This window comes from Tetrahymena thermophila (assembly GCF_000189635.1).
Source record: "Tetrahymena thermophila SB210 genomic scaffold scf_8254650, whole genome shotgun sequence".
NCBI classification, from domain to species: domain Eukaryota; phylum Ciliophora; class Oligohymenophorea; order Hymenostomatida; family Tetrahymenidae; genus Tetrahymena; species Tetrahymena thermophila.
The window spans coordinates 314,403-331,397 of NW_002476418.1; the positions used below are offsets into that span (position 1 = coordinate 314,403).

The window sequence follows — 16,995 nt, forward strand, 5'->3', positions numbered from 1 at the left end:
TTCTACATAAATTAAGATAGTTAATTAATCAAAGTCTTTTTTTTAGAAAGAAAAACGAAGATTTAAAAAAATAAATTATTATATAAGATTCAAGTAAGATTATCTTGCTTAAATCAAAAATAAATAATAGTTAATTATGTTTATAAGTAAATGTTTTTTAGCACTAAATATTATCATTAGAATATTAAATTATTTTATTTATATTAATAAAAAAATATTTTTTTATTATTAATTTAATTACAAAATTATATGAAAATGATTCATTTTTCATCTTTCTTTAACAATTTAACAAAATTGCTAAGGATGGGTTGATAAAACAAATTTTATAACTTTTTCTGCATGAAAAATTGCTAGAAATTTTTTAATTTTCCCCAGTTTTTATTATTCTTTTTATATTTTACCAAAAATTTTCTTTATGTTTCCTTCAGCAGAATTCAATCAGCCATCATCAAATAGCCAGCATCCGACAGCCACCGAATCGGCAGAAAGCATAAATACTAGCCGACAGCCAGCATCAAATAGACAGCTGTAGGATGCTGACTGTTTGATGCTGGCCGTCAGCTAGTCTTTTCGCCATCTGCCGACTCGGGCAGCTGTCAGATGCTGGCTGTCAGCTAGTCTTTCTGCTTTCTGCTTTCTGCAGACTCGGCGACTTGGCTGTTTGATGCTGGCTATTTGATGATGGCTGTAGGCTAGTCTTTCTTCTTTCTGTTGACTCAGCGGCTGTCGGCTAGTCTTTCTGCCTTCTGCTGACTCGGCAGCTTTCAGTTGCTGGCTGTCAGCTAATCTTTCAGCTTTCTGCCGACTCCGCGGCTTGGCTGTTTGATGCTGGCTATTTGATGATGGCTGTTGGCTACTCTTTCTACTTTCTACCTACTCGGCGGCTATCTTATGCTGGCTATCGGATAGTATTTCTGCCTTCTGCTGACTAGGAGGCTTGGCTGTTTGATGATGGCTGTAGGCTAGTCTTCCTGCTTTCTGCCGAATCTGCGGCTGTTGGATTCTGGCTGTTTGATGGTGGCTGTCAGTTAGTCTTTCTGCCTTCTGCTGACTCGGCGGCTTGGCTGTTTGATGCTGGCAGCTAGTCTTTCTGCTTTCTGCCAACTCGGCGGCTGTCAGATGCTGGCTATTTGATGCTGGCAGCTAGTCTTTCTGCTTTCTGCGACTTGGAGGTTGTTTGATGCTGGCTATTTGATGATGGCAGCTAGTCTTTCTGCTTTCTACCGACTCGGCTGCTTGGCTGTTTGATGCTGGCAGCTAGTCTTTCTGCTTTCTGCCAACTCGGCAGCTGTCGGATGCTGGATATTTGATGCTGGTAGCTAGTCTTTCTGCTTTCTGCCGACTTGGAGGTTGTTTGATGCTGGCTATTTGATGATGGCAGCAGGTCTTTCTACCTTCTGCCAACTCGGCAGCTGTCAGATGCTGGCTATTTGATGCTGGTAGCTAGTCTTTCTGCTTTCTGCCGACTTGGAGGTTGTTTGATGCTGGCTATTTGATGATGGCAACTAGTCTTTCTGCTTTCTGCGACTTGGAGGTTGTTTGATGCTGGCTATTTGATGATGGCAGCTAGTCTTTCTGCCTTCTGCCAACTCGGCAGCTGTCAGATGCTGGCTATTTGATGATGGCAGCTAGTCTTTCTGCTTCTGCCAACTCGGCAGCTGTCAGATGCTGGCTATTTGATGATGGCAGCTAGTCTTTCAGCTTTCTGCCGACTCGGCTGCTTGGCTGTTTGATGCTGGCAGCTAGTCTTTCTGCTTTCTGCCAACTCGGCGGCTGTCAGATGCTGGATATTTGATGCTGGTAGCTAGTCTTTCTGCTTTCTGCCGACTTGGAGGTTGTTTGATGATGGCAGCTAGTCTTTCTACCTTCTGCCAACTCGGCAGCTGTCAGATCCTGGCTATTTGATGATGGCAGCTAGTCTTTCTGCTTTGTGCCGACTTGGAGGTTGTTTGATGCTGGCTATTTGATGATGGCAGCTAGTCTTTCTACCTTCTGCCAACTCGGCAGCTGTCAGATGCTGGCTATTTGATGCTGGTAGCTAGTTTTTCTGCTTTCTGCCGACTTGGAGGTTGTTTGATGCTGGCTATTTGATGATGGCAGCTAGTCTTTCTACCTTCTGCCAACTCGGCAGCTGTCAGATGCTGGCTATTTGATGCTGGTAGCTAGTCTTTCTGCTTTCTGCCGACTTGGAGGTTGTTTGATGCTGGCTATTTGATGATGGCAGCTAGTCTTTCTACCTTCTGCCAACTCGGCAGCTGTCGGATGCTAGCTATTTGATGCTGGCAGCTAGTCTTTCTGCTTTCTGCCGACTTGGAGGTTGTTTGATGCTGGCTATTTGATGCTGGCAGCTAGTCTTTCTGCTTTCTGCCGACTCGGCGGTTGTTTAATGCTGGCAGCTAGTCTTTCTGCTTTCTGCCAACTCGGCGGCTGTCAGATGCTGGCTATTTGATGCTGGCAACTAGTCTTTCTGCTTTCTGCGACTTGGAGGTTGTTTGATGCTGGCTATTTGATGATGGCAGCTAGTCTTTCTGCCTTCTGCCAACTCGGCAGCTGTCAGATGCTGGCTATTTGATGATGGCAGCTAGTCTTTCTGCTTTCTGCCAACTCGGCAGCTGTCGATGCTGGCTATTTGATGATGGCAGCTAGTCTTTCAGCTTTCTGCCGACTCGGCTGCTTGGCTGTTTGATGCTGGCAGCTAGTCTTTCTGCTTTCTGCCAACTCGGCGGCTGTCGGATGCTGGATATTTGATGCTGGTAGCTAGTCTTTCTGCTTTCTGCCGACTTGGAGGTTGTTTGATGCTGGCTACTTGATGATGGCAGCTAGTCTTTCTGCCTTCTGCCAACTCGGCAGCTGTCAGATGCTGGCTATTTGATGCTGGTAGCTAGTCTTTCTGCTTTCTGCGACTTGGAGGTTGTTTGATGCTGGCTATTTGATGATGGCAGCTAGTCTTTCTGCTTTCTGCCGACTTCGAGGTTGTTTGATGCTGGCTATTTGATGCTGGCAGCTAGTCTTTCAGCTTTCTGTCGACTCGGCAGCTGTTAGATGCTGGCTATTTGATGCTGGTAGCTAGTCTTTCTGCTTTCTGCCGACTCGGCGGTTGTTTAATGCTGGCAGCTAGTCTTTCTGCTTTCTGCCAACTCGGCGGCTGTCAGATGCTAGCTATTTGATGCTGGCAACTAGTCTTTCTGCTTTCTGCGACTTGGAGGTTGTTTGATGCTGGCTATTTGATGATGGCAGCTAGTCTTTCTGCTTTCTGCCGACTTCGAGGTTGTTTGATGCTGGCTATTTGATGCTGGCAGCTAGTCTTTCAGCTTTCTGTCGACTCGGCAGCTGTTAGATGCTGGCTATTTGATGCTGGTAGCTAGTCTTTCTGCTTTCTGCCGACTCGGCGGTTGTTTAATGCTGGCAGCTAGTCTTTCTGCTTTCTGCCAACTCGGCGGCTGTCAGATGCTAGCTATTTGATGCTGGCAACTAGTCTTTCTGCTTTCTGCGACTTGGAGGTTGTTTGATGCTGGCTATTTGATGATGGCTATAGGCTAGTCTTTCTGCTTTCTGACGACTCAGCTGCTGTCGGGTGCTGGCTGTTTCTTTCTGCTTTCCTTTACTAGGATTAAATGCTGACTTGGTTGTCGGATGCAGGCTGTCAGATTCTGGGTATTGGATGTTGGCTGAAGGCTTGTCTTTTTGCTTTCCTTCAGCGCTTGGCTATCTTTCTACTTTGCTTCAACAGGTCTCAATGCAGACTCAGCTATTTTTTCTGTTTTCCTTCTGGATTTAATCTCGGCTCGATATTTTCCTCATTCCGAATGATATCACATTCTTGATTAATTGATAAATAGAATACATCAGTTTCCTTTACTTTAAGATCTGAGATCATAATTATCAAATTTTTTTTATTAAAGGTTTGTCATCGATTGCTATTTCTAATAAATACCTCAACTTTAAAAATGTACGGGATTCGGGATAATTTAATAAAAATAATAACTACAAAAAGATTAATTAAGAAAAAAAAAAATTGAAAATAAATTTGAAATGAGTTCTCGCATTACTAGCAGAATCAATAAACTTTTGCACAACCCGCAAGTAGTTTTAAAAAAATTATTTTACAATATACAAGAACCTTCATCAAAAAATATCATAATTAAAAAAGGAAGAATTTGAAGATATATAAAATAATGATGGACGCAATGATTCTGATATTTCTATTGAAGAAAATCTAAAAACCTAAAAAAACTAATTTATATTTCTTGAAACACTCAATAATGAATCACGTTACGCAAACAATAATGCCGTGGGTTTGGTCAATTCTCTCGTCGAAAGATCACAACAAAAATAGTAGGTATCTTAAAGATATTAGATTATAGGATTCTACAAGGTAAAAAAAAGCAATATCAATGCGAAAGATATTTGTTTTTTTGTCATGCACAAAATCTTGAGAAGTATTGTCAAAAGTCTCAAAAATGTAAATAATTAAAATGATAATTAAATTGGAAATTAAAATAATAATTAGAAATCATAAGATAAAGATCATAAAGATTTGAACCATGAATTAATATGGTGTGACTTTATTGTTTGTTAAAGTGACAACTTGGCTGCTTGTATCATTGATTTCAGAAGTTGTATAACTGCCTTTAATAAGGATTTTTTTTCCGATATTCTTAGGATCTAAGAATACAAGTTCGCACCCTATTATCATCTCGCCTGCGCAAGGAGCTCATTAGACAATCTGAAAATGTTAGGAAGAAATACTTAAGTTGAGATTAAAAATTTGCAGGTATATAGTTTCTTCAAGGCGTATATGGGTGATATAAAAATCAAAACCCTGGGAGAATTTAAAAAATTTTTAACTGAGGCTTAAGAAACTAATAGAAAAATGTAACAAATCTTCGATTCATGGTCTGAAACTTAAAACTTTAACAAATAGTAGTAATATTTGAAGGAATTTTAAGACTTTTATATAAAAAAGTTTTATGGACTTGTAGATATATGCTCTGTCTTGAATGGCTTTGAGTAACATTGTATAGCGCATAAATGTAGGAAACAATAAAAATGTAAGCAGTAGATATAATAATTTCAGATTATTAACAACACATCTATTAGCTGTAAGGATAGATTATAAAAATGCCAGAATGTATAAGAAATTTGGATTTAATTGTACTTGCTAGATGTAGAATTTACATAGTGTGCTCTCTTGATGGTCTCTAAAATGAACAAATTCACATACTAAGAGTTGGATAAAGGATGGGAAAAATTTTTAAAAAGGCTAAACAATAACGAATAAAAAGTTTAAAAAATCTTCGATATCTTCTAGTCTACTTTTAAATTGGAAGAAGAGCAAAATGACTAAAGAACATAGGGTATGCTAATTTAAGAAGAGAATCATTAACCAGTAAAATGGGATGTAGATGAGTATATTATGGATGATAATACGTTGATGACTCCATATTAATTTGATAATAATTATGTCTTTATGTATGGGTATGATAATGAAGAAAATAATGGAAATTAATCACAGTATCAACATGACTATAGTGATGAAATAGAAGAAGAAACTAATAACAAGAATATGAAGAAGCTTCATATTAGTTTGACACCGAGTCATCAATAATATGAGTCAAGTAGCAGATCCTATATAAGTTATTAATGGTGATGGTGCTCCCACTAATAAAGCAACTACTGAATTCTTAAATAGATGAAAATGACTATGGATCCTTGGTAAATCCATAAAATTTAAAAATAATATTTGAGATTTTACAATTGTTGTAATAAAACAAGTATATAAAGTTAATTGTTAGGTTTAAATTAATTTATTCTGTAATTTGTATTAATATATATGCTTTTATATATTTATGTTTGCAATCATTATAAATTTTTAATGCTATGCAGAATTTAAAATCGGAGCATTTTAGGGCGGATAGGTTCGAAATCGAGACCTATCATGCCAAAATTTTCTTAGAAGGTAGATTAGAGTTTGACTAGACTTGAATAATACCCAAGTGATATGGAATAATAATGAGACTGTATAAATCTTAATAAATTTCCTTCCTATTACCTATTAATTAAATAATTCTAATTAATTTAGGTTTTTTAAATATGTGATTATTATTACATTTTTATTTCTTTTCTATTTATTTAATGAATAAATATTGCTAATCTATGTATTGAAATTCTGCTGACTGGATACATAATGTCAACTGAATTTCAATAAGTTTTTATTGAAAATTTAACTAGAAAAATAAAAAATAAATATATTATTTTATTCTAAACAAATAAATTTCTTCACTCACCATATATAAATAAAATAATTTCAATATTAATTAAATTTTATTCTTTTAACTCTTCTAATTAAAAATATATAAAAGAATCTAAAAGAATATAACATATTATCAAAATAATAATTGGCGAAATAAAAATTCGGCAAAAAAATAATTGGACATCTTATTTGCTTATAAATAATTTAGTTTAGTTTATTATCATTTTTTTATTATTATTTTCTTAAAATTTCTATTATAAAAAAACCTTTAATTTATTATAATAAATTTAAATATATTAAGAAGCAATCTTTTTAATAATAGAATAAATCTTCTTTAATCTATTTTAGCAATCTCATTTAATCAAATATTCTGTGAGATTGACAATACTTATCATACATACAATATATCTTTACATAAAACTAATCTCCATTCCTGTTCAAGGACAATAAAAGAAAAAAGATATTTATTAGAATTTCAACATTAAATTATTTAATTATTTATATTAATATGTATTACATAAAAGTAAATTAAAAAGTTTTTGATATAAAGATGAATCTTTAGACTCATATTAAAGAGTAAAATATAGAATTTTTAAAATATTATTTTTGAGTTTATTATTTACATTATTTATTTGTTTATTTCTTGTTAGATTCAAAATGAGATCAATTATTTATTTTACTTAATTCGTTTACTATGATTGCAGATATGATGCAAACTCCAAAAGTTCCTAAATTATAAAGTAATGATCTTAGTTTATTTTTTTCAAAGTTATTGATTGTGTCATTGGCCCATGAAGAAACTGTTGAAAGAGAACCCATCGAACCAAATTAGATCTAATAGCATACAGACTTCTCTATGCATGTGACTTACAATATGAAAGCAATAACAGTTCCAAACCAATTAGATAAAAGTGTACCAAGTTAAAAACAAGAAAATAAGTAATTGAGTTTAGTGCTCAAAATATATCTTGGTAAAGCACCAATAGGTCCGAAAAGTATTTCATATAAATAGTTTAAATCAAAATATGAAGAAAAAGCTATGCTAAAGCCTATAATTTCTATAGAGATAATAAATAAAATAACTGCTATTTCGTAATATCTATTTTTGTTAACTTAATTGTGGGAATCTACTTATTATTGAGGCATACTCATTATTTTTTCTCTTTTTCTTGAATAAAAAGCTATATCTGCAATTTTTCTTCCTATATATACAAAGATTAAAGGAAGAATTATCCCACAAATAATATCAACAGCTATATATTTATTTTCTTGTTTGTCTAAAATTCCTAATATCCAACTAGAAAATGTTGTCAAAGAACCACAAAAACCTACAGTTATTCCTAGATGCATTAAACTAAATGTTGATTTAAAATCTGGTGATTAAAATAAACCCATAACAAAAGATCCTACTGAGTTAGGTAGAAATTCTGAATTTTAAATAAATATTTCATGTTTACTTGTTAGGTTTGATAATAATAATCTAACGAGAACTCCTGGTAAACAAAAGGCAATAACAGTAATTACTTAAATTAATATATCTTTAACAATTTTATTGTTGCTATCTTTAACTATTTCTTCATTTTCTATTTTGAAATATGAGTAGAATTCAATAACAAAATCAATTAATTTATATTTTAATTCAAAATCTATTTAAATTTTTTTTGTGTTTTTAATACGAAGCAAAAAATTAAATAGATCTCTGATCAAAAAGCCATTTTTTGCTAATTTATCACTTAAAAATGATTATTTTAATTAAGAAAACATGAATTAACTTATTATCAAAGAAATTCAGCTAAATTGTGATAAAATTACGCTGGAAAATAGCATGTTAACCTTTAAATTTAGCTAAAAACTATACATTTTTGATTGAATAGATTATATATCGAATAAACCATTTTTTTAAAAATTGAATCTAAGATTCTTAAATTTATAATAAAAAATTACTTGGATCAATGGGCTTTTACTAAATTTCAATCATAACAAAGAAGATATCTTATTTTTATTATTAAAATTGTTTTATATTTTCTAAAAGTGGCTTATTTTTAACTTTTGAATAAGATTGCTATTTATTTTAATTACTTTTTTATATTAAATACTTAGAAGTAAAAACTTGTTTATATTTGTATCTAAAAAAGTCAAATAATTTAATTGAGTGCTTTTATATCCTGAAATTGAAATATCTATAACATTAAAATAAATAAGATTAAAATTAGTATGTTATTGATAATACTTTAGTTCTATTAATATTAATAACTAATGCAAGTTACTAGCTTAGTTAGTGTTTTCAGAATAGTAAAATAAATTGCATTTAAGTGATTTTAAATTAATATCTTTGAAAATATTAACTCTACTTCTCTTAAATAGTATTAATCAATTAACTATATCTTTATCTATTTAAAGCTAATATGTAATTTAAAGCATTCATTATTGTTTTTTAATAGATTATAGAATGATATTGATTTGATGAGTAAAAATAACAAAGATTAAGAACTATAAAAACTTATTTTTCAGTAGAACATATTTCATTTTATTTATTAAAAATAATCAAAATTTTAAGCAGGGATTTAAATCAAAATATTTGATTTTAAAACCAAAAAATTTGATTTATTGAAATATTTTTAATAAGCTTTATGTAGATATTTTATTTATTTATAACCCTCTAGTTTAAACTATCAATTTGAGGATTGTTTTTAAATTTTTATATCCTATATTCAAAAAATTTAGTTAAAATTGCATAAGAATTAGTGTGTAAAAAAGTTTGCTTAGTCATAAACACTAGAATATCTGTTAGATAAAATGAGGAAAAATAAAAAATTTGTTTTATTTAATCTTATAAAATTTTTGTAAATTCAATATATTAATTAATGAAATTGAAAGCAAGAATATTGAATTATGATCAAATTAGTGATTCTATAATAGAGTTTTGCATTTCTGGTTTATTTTTATGAGATAATTCATCATATTTAGTTTTGATAATTATTTTTATTAGAAAATTATTTGGCAATAAAAACAGAATAATGAGTCTGAATGTCTTTGAGGATTATTCTGATAGGAAAATAAATAATAAATTTTTATGATAAAATATAAATATCATTTGAATAAGTAAAAGGTGATCTATCTATAATATTGCAAAATATTTCTACATATAACCTAATTTAAAAAATCTTGTTATTAATTATCTACTCATAATAATATTATTTATGTTTAAAAATAATATGATTATTAATGAAACAATCCATAATTTCAGCCGTTGACCTTTCAAATGATTTTCAAAATCGAATAATTTTTTTGATTAAATAACCTCTACCAAGAAATATAAATTGATAGTAAAATATTGCTGGGCAATTAAACCCTTCTAAAAACTTATATTATATGAGCAACCCCTGATTAATGAGTTAATTAATAAACTAACTTAACGAGATATATATTTTAATTATTGATAATTAAATTTTAAAATATATCCTTTAGCTACTTTAAGAAAAATAATTTTAAGTTTTAATATTGTCAAAAAATCAACTATATTTAATTCAAAATTTAGTTAATCAATCTATTATATTAGAAAGTATTTAGGTCTATTATCTATTATATTAGCAAATTACATGAATTTTGGAAAGATTTTTATTAAATAGATATTAATTTAATACATTTAGTTAAGAAAATTTAATCTATGTAACTAATCGAGTATTTTAATTTTATTATCTTCACCAATAACCTATTTATTTTATAATAAATTTTCTATTTAAGCAATTAAAATTAATTGCATATTATCTATTTATTAAGGTTAAATTAACTCATAAAAGAAATTTTAAATTATTCATTAATTCCATTTTATGTATATAAATATGAATAATAATTTTTAGAAGACTTTCCACATATTTATTTATTTATTTATTTACTTTAACTTCGTACTAGTTTTTATAATTTGAAGTTTTTTTTTGAATTTAAAAAGAAATGAAGATAAATTTCACAAATATTAATCTCTTTTAATTAATTTGTTTTTTTAAATATTACCAACATTCCATTCTTACTTTTTAAAAATAAAAAAAATACATTTTTTTTCTATCTTTAATTAATTTAGAATTTTTATTTAAAAAGAAGTAAAATTGAATTAAATCAAATTTTCATTCGAAATATTTAGTTACTTACTTATCTTTATTACATACATTTTTTAATTGATTAGAAATATCTAATTTATTCTTTGATACAATATCTAATTATAGTTCTTCTTCTTATAATTTAAATGAATACACTATTAATAAAAATTATGAAATTTTTTAGATAATCCTATGAAAATCATACAATAATTAAAGATAACTTTCAGTAAACTATTCTGTTTGATTTTTATTTTTCTCTCAAGAATTTGTTTTTTGTGATAGTAATTAATTTATTATATGTTGTTTGTTTATTTATTAATTTTCGTGTTAAATAAATTGAGTTTTTCAATAGCTAAAAGCTTTCATTTCATTCATTCATGAAATCTTTAATGGAGTGAGATATTTAATATGAAAGAATTATTTGGGAAGAAAAAGAATACTTTGTATAAGAAAATTAATTTCACAATAAAAGAAATTGCTTAAAGCATTACTTTAGGCTTAAACACTAATTTTGTCTTTTCAGAATACTCCGATACAACAAAAGTAAGTTAGGAAGAACTAAATAAGATATCTTAATTTACTAGGAAATATTATGATTAAATGATTCGCTATAAATATCTATATAATTTAAATCTGATTCGCATCGATATTTTTTATAAATTTATTAATTAATTATTTTTAGAATTAACAAAAAAGAAAATTAAGTTTAAGGAAATATGAGTCCTTGTATTAAATAAATTTTCTTACTCTGTGCTCTTTTCTGTTTGGTTTTATGTGCTCCCAAATGGAATTAACTAAATAATTATACCTTTGATTAGTATATAACTGATTTCAATAAGGGTTACACTCCTAACTCTCCTGAATACCATATGAGAAAGACTATCTTTAATAAGAAGCTCCAAGCTATCATTTCATTCAACAGCTTATAAGGCACCTACTATAAGAAAGGTGTTAATTAGTTTACTGATCAAAGTGAGCAAGAATTAGAAAACTAAACACTTGGTTATGTCTCTTCTGGATAAAAATCACCCTTCTCATCCTCAAGTAGATTGTTGTCATCCACCCTTTCAAATGTAACTCTTTAAGAGTTGCCTGCTTCAGTTGATTGGAGAGAAAAGAATGTTGTTACTCCTGTCAAAGATTAAGGAAAATGCGGATCTTGCTGGGCTTTTGCCTCAGCTGCTACTATTGAAAGTCATGCTGCTATTGCTAGTGGTAAGCTAAAGACTCTTTCTACTCAATAGCTAGTAAGTTGTGCCCAAAATAGCTACAATTGTGGAGGTGTTGGAGGTTGTCATGGTTCTATTGCTGAATTGGCTTTTAGTTATGTCTAGTTATTTGGTATTACCTCTGATTATAAATACTCATATTCTTCATATTAGGGAGTCGAAGAAGGTAGCTGCAGCTTTAATCCCGATAAATAATCAGTTGAAGTTATGCTTGATGGCTACTTGAAGTTGACTACTAATAGCTATGAAGATATTATGGTTGCATTAGCTACTGTTGGTCCTTTGGCTGTTGCAGTTGATGCTTCTAAATGGCATGATTATGAAGGTGGTGTATTCGATGGTTGCGACTACACAGCCAACATGAATGTCAATCATGCTGTCGTCTTGGTAGGCTACGGAACAGATGAAGTCGAAGGTGATTACTGGCTCGTTAGAAATTCTTGGGGTACCAAATTCGGAGAAAATGGCTACATCAGATTAAGAAGAGAGTCTCAAACAAAGTGCGGTGTCGACTATACTCCTTTGAAAGGACAAGCATGCAAAGGCCAAGAAGCCCCAACTAGAGTTTGCGGTTAATGCGCTATCTTATACGATGCTTCCTACCCCTTAAACGTCAGAGTTGTTGGATGAAATAAATCTAACAAATAAAAAATAAACAAATATATTAGTAGAAAATTTATGTATTTATATAGATATTTTTGAATACTGTAATCTTTTTATTAGTTTTTAAGTAGTTTCTATCTGCCTTTGGTTACATTCATTCTTTTTTTAATTTTTTTACTCAGTCTTTGTAGATTTTTTCACACATAAATAATATAAATTTAATTGAATTAATTAATGACGTTCTTTGAAAAGAATTTTCTCATAGACAATTAAATATTATTCATATTTAAATACAAAGTTTTTTTAGAAATGAAAATTGCTTGCTTTCTTTTAGTAGAGTTAGTCGTTTGTTTAATTTGTGAGTAAAGTAAAAATCAGTTTTTAGTTAATTTATTTTATAATCAAAGCTAAAAAAACTTTAAAGTGTTGATAATTATATCAAAATAAAAAAAATAAAAAGTATTTATTTTAAATCAGTAAGTTTCAAGGTAAAATATTTTTATTTTGCATTTTTGCATTTGGCCGCTTGTTAATTTTACAAATATCTTAATAAAAGGTAGAAAATCCAAAATAATGATTAAGTATTCTTTATTTGCTATATTTTAGAAGTAATAAACATTATTTTAAGATTACAAGTAGAAAATAGCAGGGAGATAGACCTTTCACCTGATCAATTTTCAAATATTTTAGCATAGCGATAAAACTTAGAATACCCAAAGCTTTCAATTTATGAAGAAAAATAAGAGCATTCTCTCATTTCTTCTTTCTAGATTATAATAAAATAGTATGAAAAAATAAGAAAATTGTTTATGAAAAATATTTTATTTTAGAAATAACTAAATAGATAGCCAATTTTGTTAAAGCATAGCTAATATTTTGATTTTAAATAAAAATCTTACTAACATTTAATTCATTATTGAGGGGTAATAGTAATCTAATGAATTCACAAGATTTAATAATCTATTAAACAAATAATAGTTCAAATAAATTAGATGAAGAGTGCTCCTTTTATTTGGGAGAAGCCATTAAAGAATGCTAGAATATTTAGCACTTAACTTTTAAAATTGAAGAGTAACTATTTTATAGATTCATTATTAAAATAGCAGCTATTTTCATTTATTTTTTTATAATAAAGTTAAAATAATATGAATCAGATTTTGGCTTACATTTTGTAAGGAATTAGCTTTTGCAAGAAAATAAAAGAATTTAGATTTCATGTAGGAGAATAACAAATGTATTTATTAATTAGATTTATACTTTTCATATTAAAATTATAAGTTATAATTCAGTGGAGAAGAGTTTGGTGTTGATGGTTCGAGAATGCTTGGTTTTGTCTTAAATGAGCTTAAGCAATTAGAGAAGCTGCATATTACTTTAGGAAAGTATGCAAAAAAAAATTAATTTAAATAATATTTATGAATCTTCCATAGTAATAATTTGATAGATGCAGAGTCAGTTGAGTTAATTTGCCAAGGAATTAAAGATTAATCTCTCCTTTAAGAGTTCTCGTTTGTATTTGGAGAGTATTTTCTTATCATTTAATTTATAATCAAAATTATCACAAAGTTTTATCATATTTGATTTTGTATGGGAATTTTACCTCATGCTTTGACCAACTATCAATATTTTTTATTTTTACATTTTATAGCTTTAATGGATTAGGAGTTTAAGGTTTAGATCAAATATCTTAAATGGTTGCTAGCAATTAAGGGCTTAAATTTCTAAGTTTAAAATTTGGAAAGTAATTTATGTCTTTTTTAGATGGTTGCAAAAAATTATATTTTTCAAAGACAAAATTAAGTAAGCGACTAAGGATTAAGATTGCTTGAAAGAGGGTTTTAAAATTGCCATTTTTTAGAATATTTTTCACTTTAAATATAGCAGTAATATTTAAATTGTAATTTACATAAAATAATCAAACAATTTTAAAGAGACAACTAAATAGGAGAAAATGGACTCAAAAGTATTGGAGGTTTATTGCATAATTTACCTAAATTAGTTTAGTTAGATATATATTTAGGAAAGTAAATTTACATACACATCGCTGCTTAAATACAATTTATTAAATTTATAAAAAATTAGATAGTGTTGTACTAACTCTAAGGGGTTTTAGCATTTATTCAGCTCAATTAAATCTTGTTAAAATCTCAAAAACCTAAAAATTTTCATTGGAGAGTATTTTAAATTGTTCAAAGCATCTATCTATCTTATTTATTATTTAATTGAATTTAATAGAGGAAATAATTTTGGAGAAATGGAATCTCTTGGATTTGAATAAGGAATCTAAGAATTACTATATATAGAAGAATTGAGTATTTTAGTTGGAGAGTAAGGTTTTTAATTTGAAAAATTAATGAAAATGTTAATTTTAATTAATAGTAATAACAACCTAAAAAGTACAGGCACAAAAAATATAGCTAACTCGATAAGAAAATATCAAAATCTAAAAACACTGACAATAAATATTCTTTAGTAAGTTAAACTTAATAAAATCATTTTTTAAATCAATATTTATTTATTATTGAAAAATAGTAATGAAATAGGGAAATTAGGAGCTTAGGAATTAGCTTGTTCCTTGCAAAATTTTAATTCACTGATTTAATTGAATTTACTTCTAGGCAAGTAAGGAATTTATTTTTAAAATATTATATTAATTTTTCTTGATATTAATTTTGAAGCTGTAACTTCATAGAATCTGAAGGAGCTGAGAGTTTATCATAAGCCATTTAGAAATTAAAGAATTTAAGATATTTAGATATTCACTTAGGAAAGTAAAATTTTTAGATATTAAATAAGAGTAATCAAATTAATAATTATTTAGTGGGAACAAAATAGGTAATCAAGGTATTATTGAAATATCGAAATCTCTTTCTCAGCTGAAAACGCTTGTCTATCTAGGACTATCATTTGGATCGTAAATATCTTTCAAATATTAAATGTTTCAATCCTCTCATTCTTAATAGAAATAAGTTAAATAGAGAATCACTTAAATGCCTTTAAAAATGTATTCTTACTTTATCAAATTTGAATGCGTTTAGATTCAATATCTATAAGTAAATAATTAGAAAATTTAACTAAAATAAAATATTTAATCAATCAATCAATCAATTAAATATTAAAAAGGAACGAAAAAATTCAGTCTTAGGATATTAGCTAATTCCTTAAGTAATTCATGAAATTGAGAAAATTAGTAAATATATTAACTTAATGATTTTTTTTAGTTAGAATAAACATCATCTTAACTTTGGAATATATATATTTATGTATGTAAAAAAAATATATATTACATTCAAAATATAAATACTTGTCATAAATTATAATTTATTGTTACAAAAAAAAAGCATATTTTGTTTAAATTTTACAATTTTAAGGAGCTATTTTTAAAAGGTCAACTAAAATATCTTCAAATTAATAATTTACTTTTATAATTATGAGCTCATTTTTAGAATTTATACATTCTTCATTTTATAAAATTCCACAGAGACATAATTATTAGATAATATTGAGCTATTTCATTAATTTTGGATAAGATATAAGACTAGTCTCAGGTATTATGTATCTATATTGCATTAAAATAAATAAAAAATGAAAACTTAATTATTTTTATGCGTTAACAAACATATTCTTTAATATTTGTGAGCTATGTCTTAAATCTTGAATTTGAGATAGACACCTATTTCTAAAAAGAATTATAGGTAATTAATTCATTATTAGCTCTACTTTTAATTTCAAAAAATTTATTAATAATAATTATTTAGAAACCCATAATAATTATTTTTTAATTTAGCTATATAAATAAGAAGGCTTTTCCAAACGAAAGACTTTACTTACCTGGCTGGAGTTTGCTATCGATCATGAAGGGTAGCGGCTTAGGGTGGAGCAGGTCATTGCACAAAAGATGTCTGTAATACCTTATTGTTCCCCGTGCGGGGAACCGAAACAGCACAATTTCTGCTAGGGGAGACGTGCACTTAGTGCTGTCTCCGCTCACACACCCCTTAATTAATCAAACAAAAACAAATTCTTTTCTTCTTTCAATATATTTTATAAATTTAAATAAATAAACAAAAATACTTTAAAAACTTAACAAAACAAAACCTTAAAAAAATTAAATTAAACATAAAATAAGAAGAAAAGTAAATATGAATTATTTATTTATTTACAAAATACTGAAAAAAACTTGATTTTAAAAGTTTTAAAAACTAAAAAAATGTTAGAACTATTTAAATATAATTCTGTATTAGTAAATTGTATTCAATTTTTGATAAGTATTATCATTTACTATTTACATATTAAAAGTAAGTATTCATTTAATTTTAATTTCTAAATTGTTTATAAAAAGTTTTTATCATCAAAGTATTGTATTTCTAAACGAAAATAAAAGCCAAGCTAATTAATATTAACAGTAAATGTTATTTATATTTAAATTATTTATTTTAGATTTTGATATTTAAATAATCATTCAGATTTAACATTTAAAGACAAACCTTTAATCTATGAAATTAGGTTTTTAATAAATGAAATTCTTAAATAAAAAAGTGTATTGAAGTAAGATTTTGCTCATAAAAATTCTTATCATCAGTTATTTTTAAGAATAATAAATTATATTTGAAACTCTTAAGGTTAATAGTTGCATGCTAGCTGTTAACCATTTATAAATGCTTAGTCTTCAGTTGGTTAAATGTAAATAATTTTTTAGTTTACTACTCTTTCAATTCCATATTATATTTAAAAGAATAATATCATTATCAGTTTAGCCAATTCAAAATGGGAAAGAAAAACTATCATTTACATATATTATAATAGAGAAGGGGAA

General features: G+C 28.0%; 7 protein-coding genes across 7 annotated transcripts; 4 read left to right on the plus strand and 3 right to left on the minus strand. All coding sequences in view use genetic code 6, as the record gives it.

The window, feature by feature from the left end:
• Nucleotides 1–438: 438 nt before the first annotated feature.
• TTHERM_00075860 (hypothetical protein) lies at nucleotides 439–3,911 on the minus strand (the record flags this gene model as incomplete). The annotated part of the gene is made up of 4 exons (XM_001015626.2): nucleotides 439–1,754; nucleotides 2,114–3,020; nucleotides 3,091–3,716; nucleotides 3,860–3,911. The coding sequence occupies 4 exons, from the start codon at nucleotides 3,909–3,911 to the stop codon at nucleotides 439–441; spliced, it is 2,901 nt and encodes a 966-aa protein (XP_001015626.2).
• A 121-nt stretch (nucleotides 3,912–4,032) lies between these two features.
• TTHERM_00075870 (hypothetical protein) lies at nucleotides 4,033–5,650 on the plus strand (the record flags this gene model as incomplete). Its single annotated transcript, XM_001015627.2, has 2 exons — nucleotides 4,033–4,083; nucleotides 4,151–5,650. The coding sequence occupies 2 exons, from the start codon at nucleotides 4,033–4,035 to the stop codon at nucleotides 5,648–5,650; spliced, it is 1,551 nt and encodes a 516-aa protein (XP_001015627.2).
• A 286-nt stretch (nucleotides 5,651–5,936) lies between these two features.
• Nucleotides 5,937–6,290, minus strand: TTHERM_000075879 (hypothetical protein; the record flags this gene model as incomplete). Its single annotated transcript, XM_012797557.1, has 2 exons — nucleotides 5,937–6,052; nucleotides 6,110–6,290. The coding sequence occupies 2 exons, from the start codon at nucleotides 6,288–6,290 to the stop codon at nucleotides 5,937–5,939; spliced, it is 297 nt and encodes a 98-aa protein (XP_012653011.1).
• Nucleotides 6,291–6,916: 626 nt separating this feature from the next.
• TTHERM_00075880 (CrcB-like protein) lies at nucleotides 6,917–7,405 on the minus strand (the record flags this gene model as incomplete). The annotated part of the gene is made up of 1 exon (XM_001015628.2): nucleotides 6,917–7,405. The coding sequence occupies one exon, from the start codon at nucleotides 7,403–7,405 to the stop codon at nucleotides 6,917–6,919; it is 489 nt and encodes a 162-aa protein (XP_001015628.2).
• A 3,658-nt stretch (nucleotides 7,406–11,063) lies between these two features.
• On the plus strand, nucleotides 11,064–12,206 carry TTHERM_00075890 (papain family cysteine protease; the record flags this gene model as incomplete). Its single annotated transcript, XM_001015629.3, has 1 exon — nucleotides 11,064–12,206. One exon carries the CDS (start codon nucleotides 11,064–11,066, stop codon nucleotides 12,204–12,206), a length of 1,143 nt encoding a protein of 380 aa, XP_001015629.1.
• A 910-nt stretch (nucleotides 12,207–13,116) lies between these two features.
• On the plus strand, nucleotides 13,117–15,033 carry TTHERM_00075900 (kinase domain protein; the record flags this gene model as incomplete). The annotated part of the gene is made up of 12 exons (XM_001015630.2): nucleotides 13,117–13,250; nucleotides 13,315–13,413; nucleotides 13,469–13,561; nucleotides 13,610–13,702; nucleotides 13,828–13,920; nucleotides 14,111–14,203; nucleotides 14,262–14,354; nucleotides 14,415–14,507; nucleotides 14,559–14,651; nucleotides 14,712–14,801; nucleotides 14,858–14,950; nucleotides 15,015–15,033. 12 exons carry the CDS (start codon nucleotides 13,117–13,119, stop codon nucleotides 15,031–15,033), a joined length of 1,086 nt encoding a protein of 361 aa, XP_001015630.2.
• A 751-nt stretch (nucleotides 15,034–15,784) lies between these two features.
• On the plus strand, nucleotides 15,785–16,700 carry TTHERM_00075909 (transmembrane protein, putative; the record flags this gene model as incomplete). Its single annotated transcript, XM_001471290.2, has 3 exons — nucleotides 15,785–15,874; nucleotides 15,967–16,584; nucleotides 16,686–16,700. The coding sequence occupies 3 exons, from the start codon at nucleotides 15,785–15,787 to the stop codon at nucleotides 16,698–16,700; spliced, it is 723 nt and encodes a 240-aa protein (XP_001471340.2).
• Between the last annotated feature and the right edge of the window lie 295 nt (nucleotides 16,701–16,995).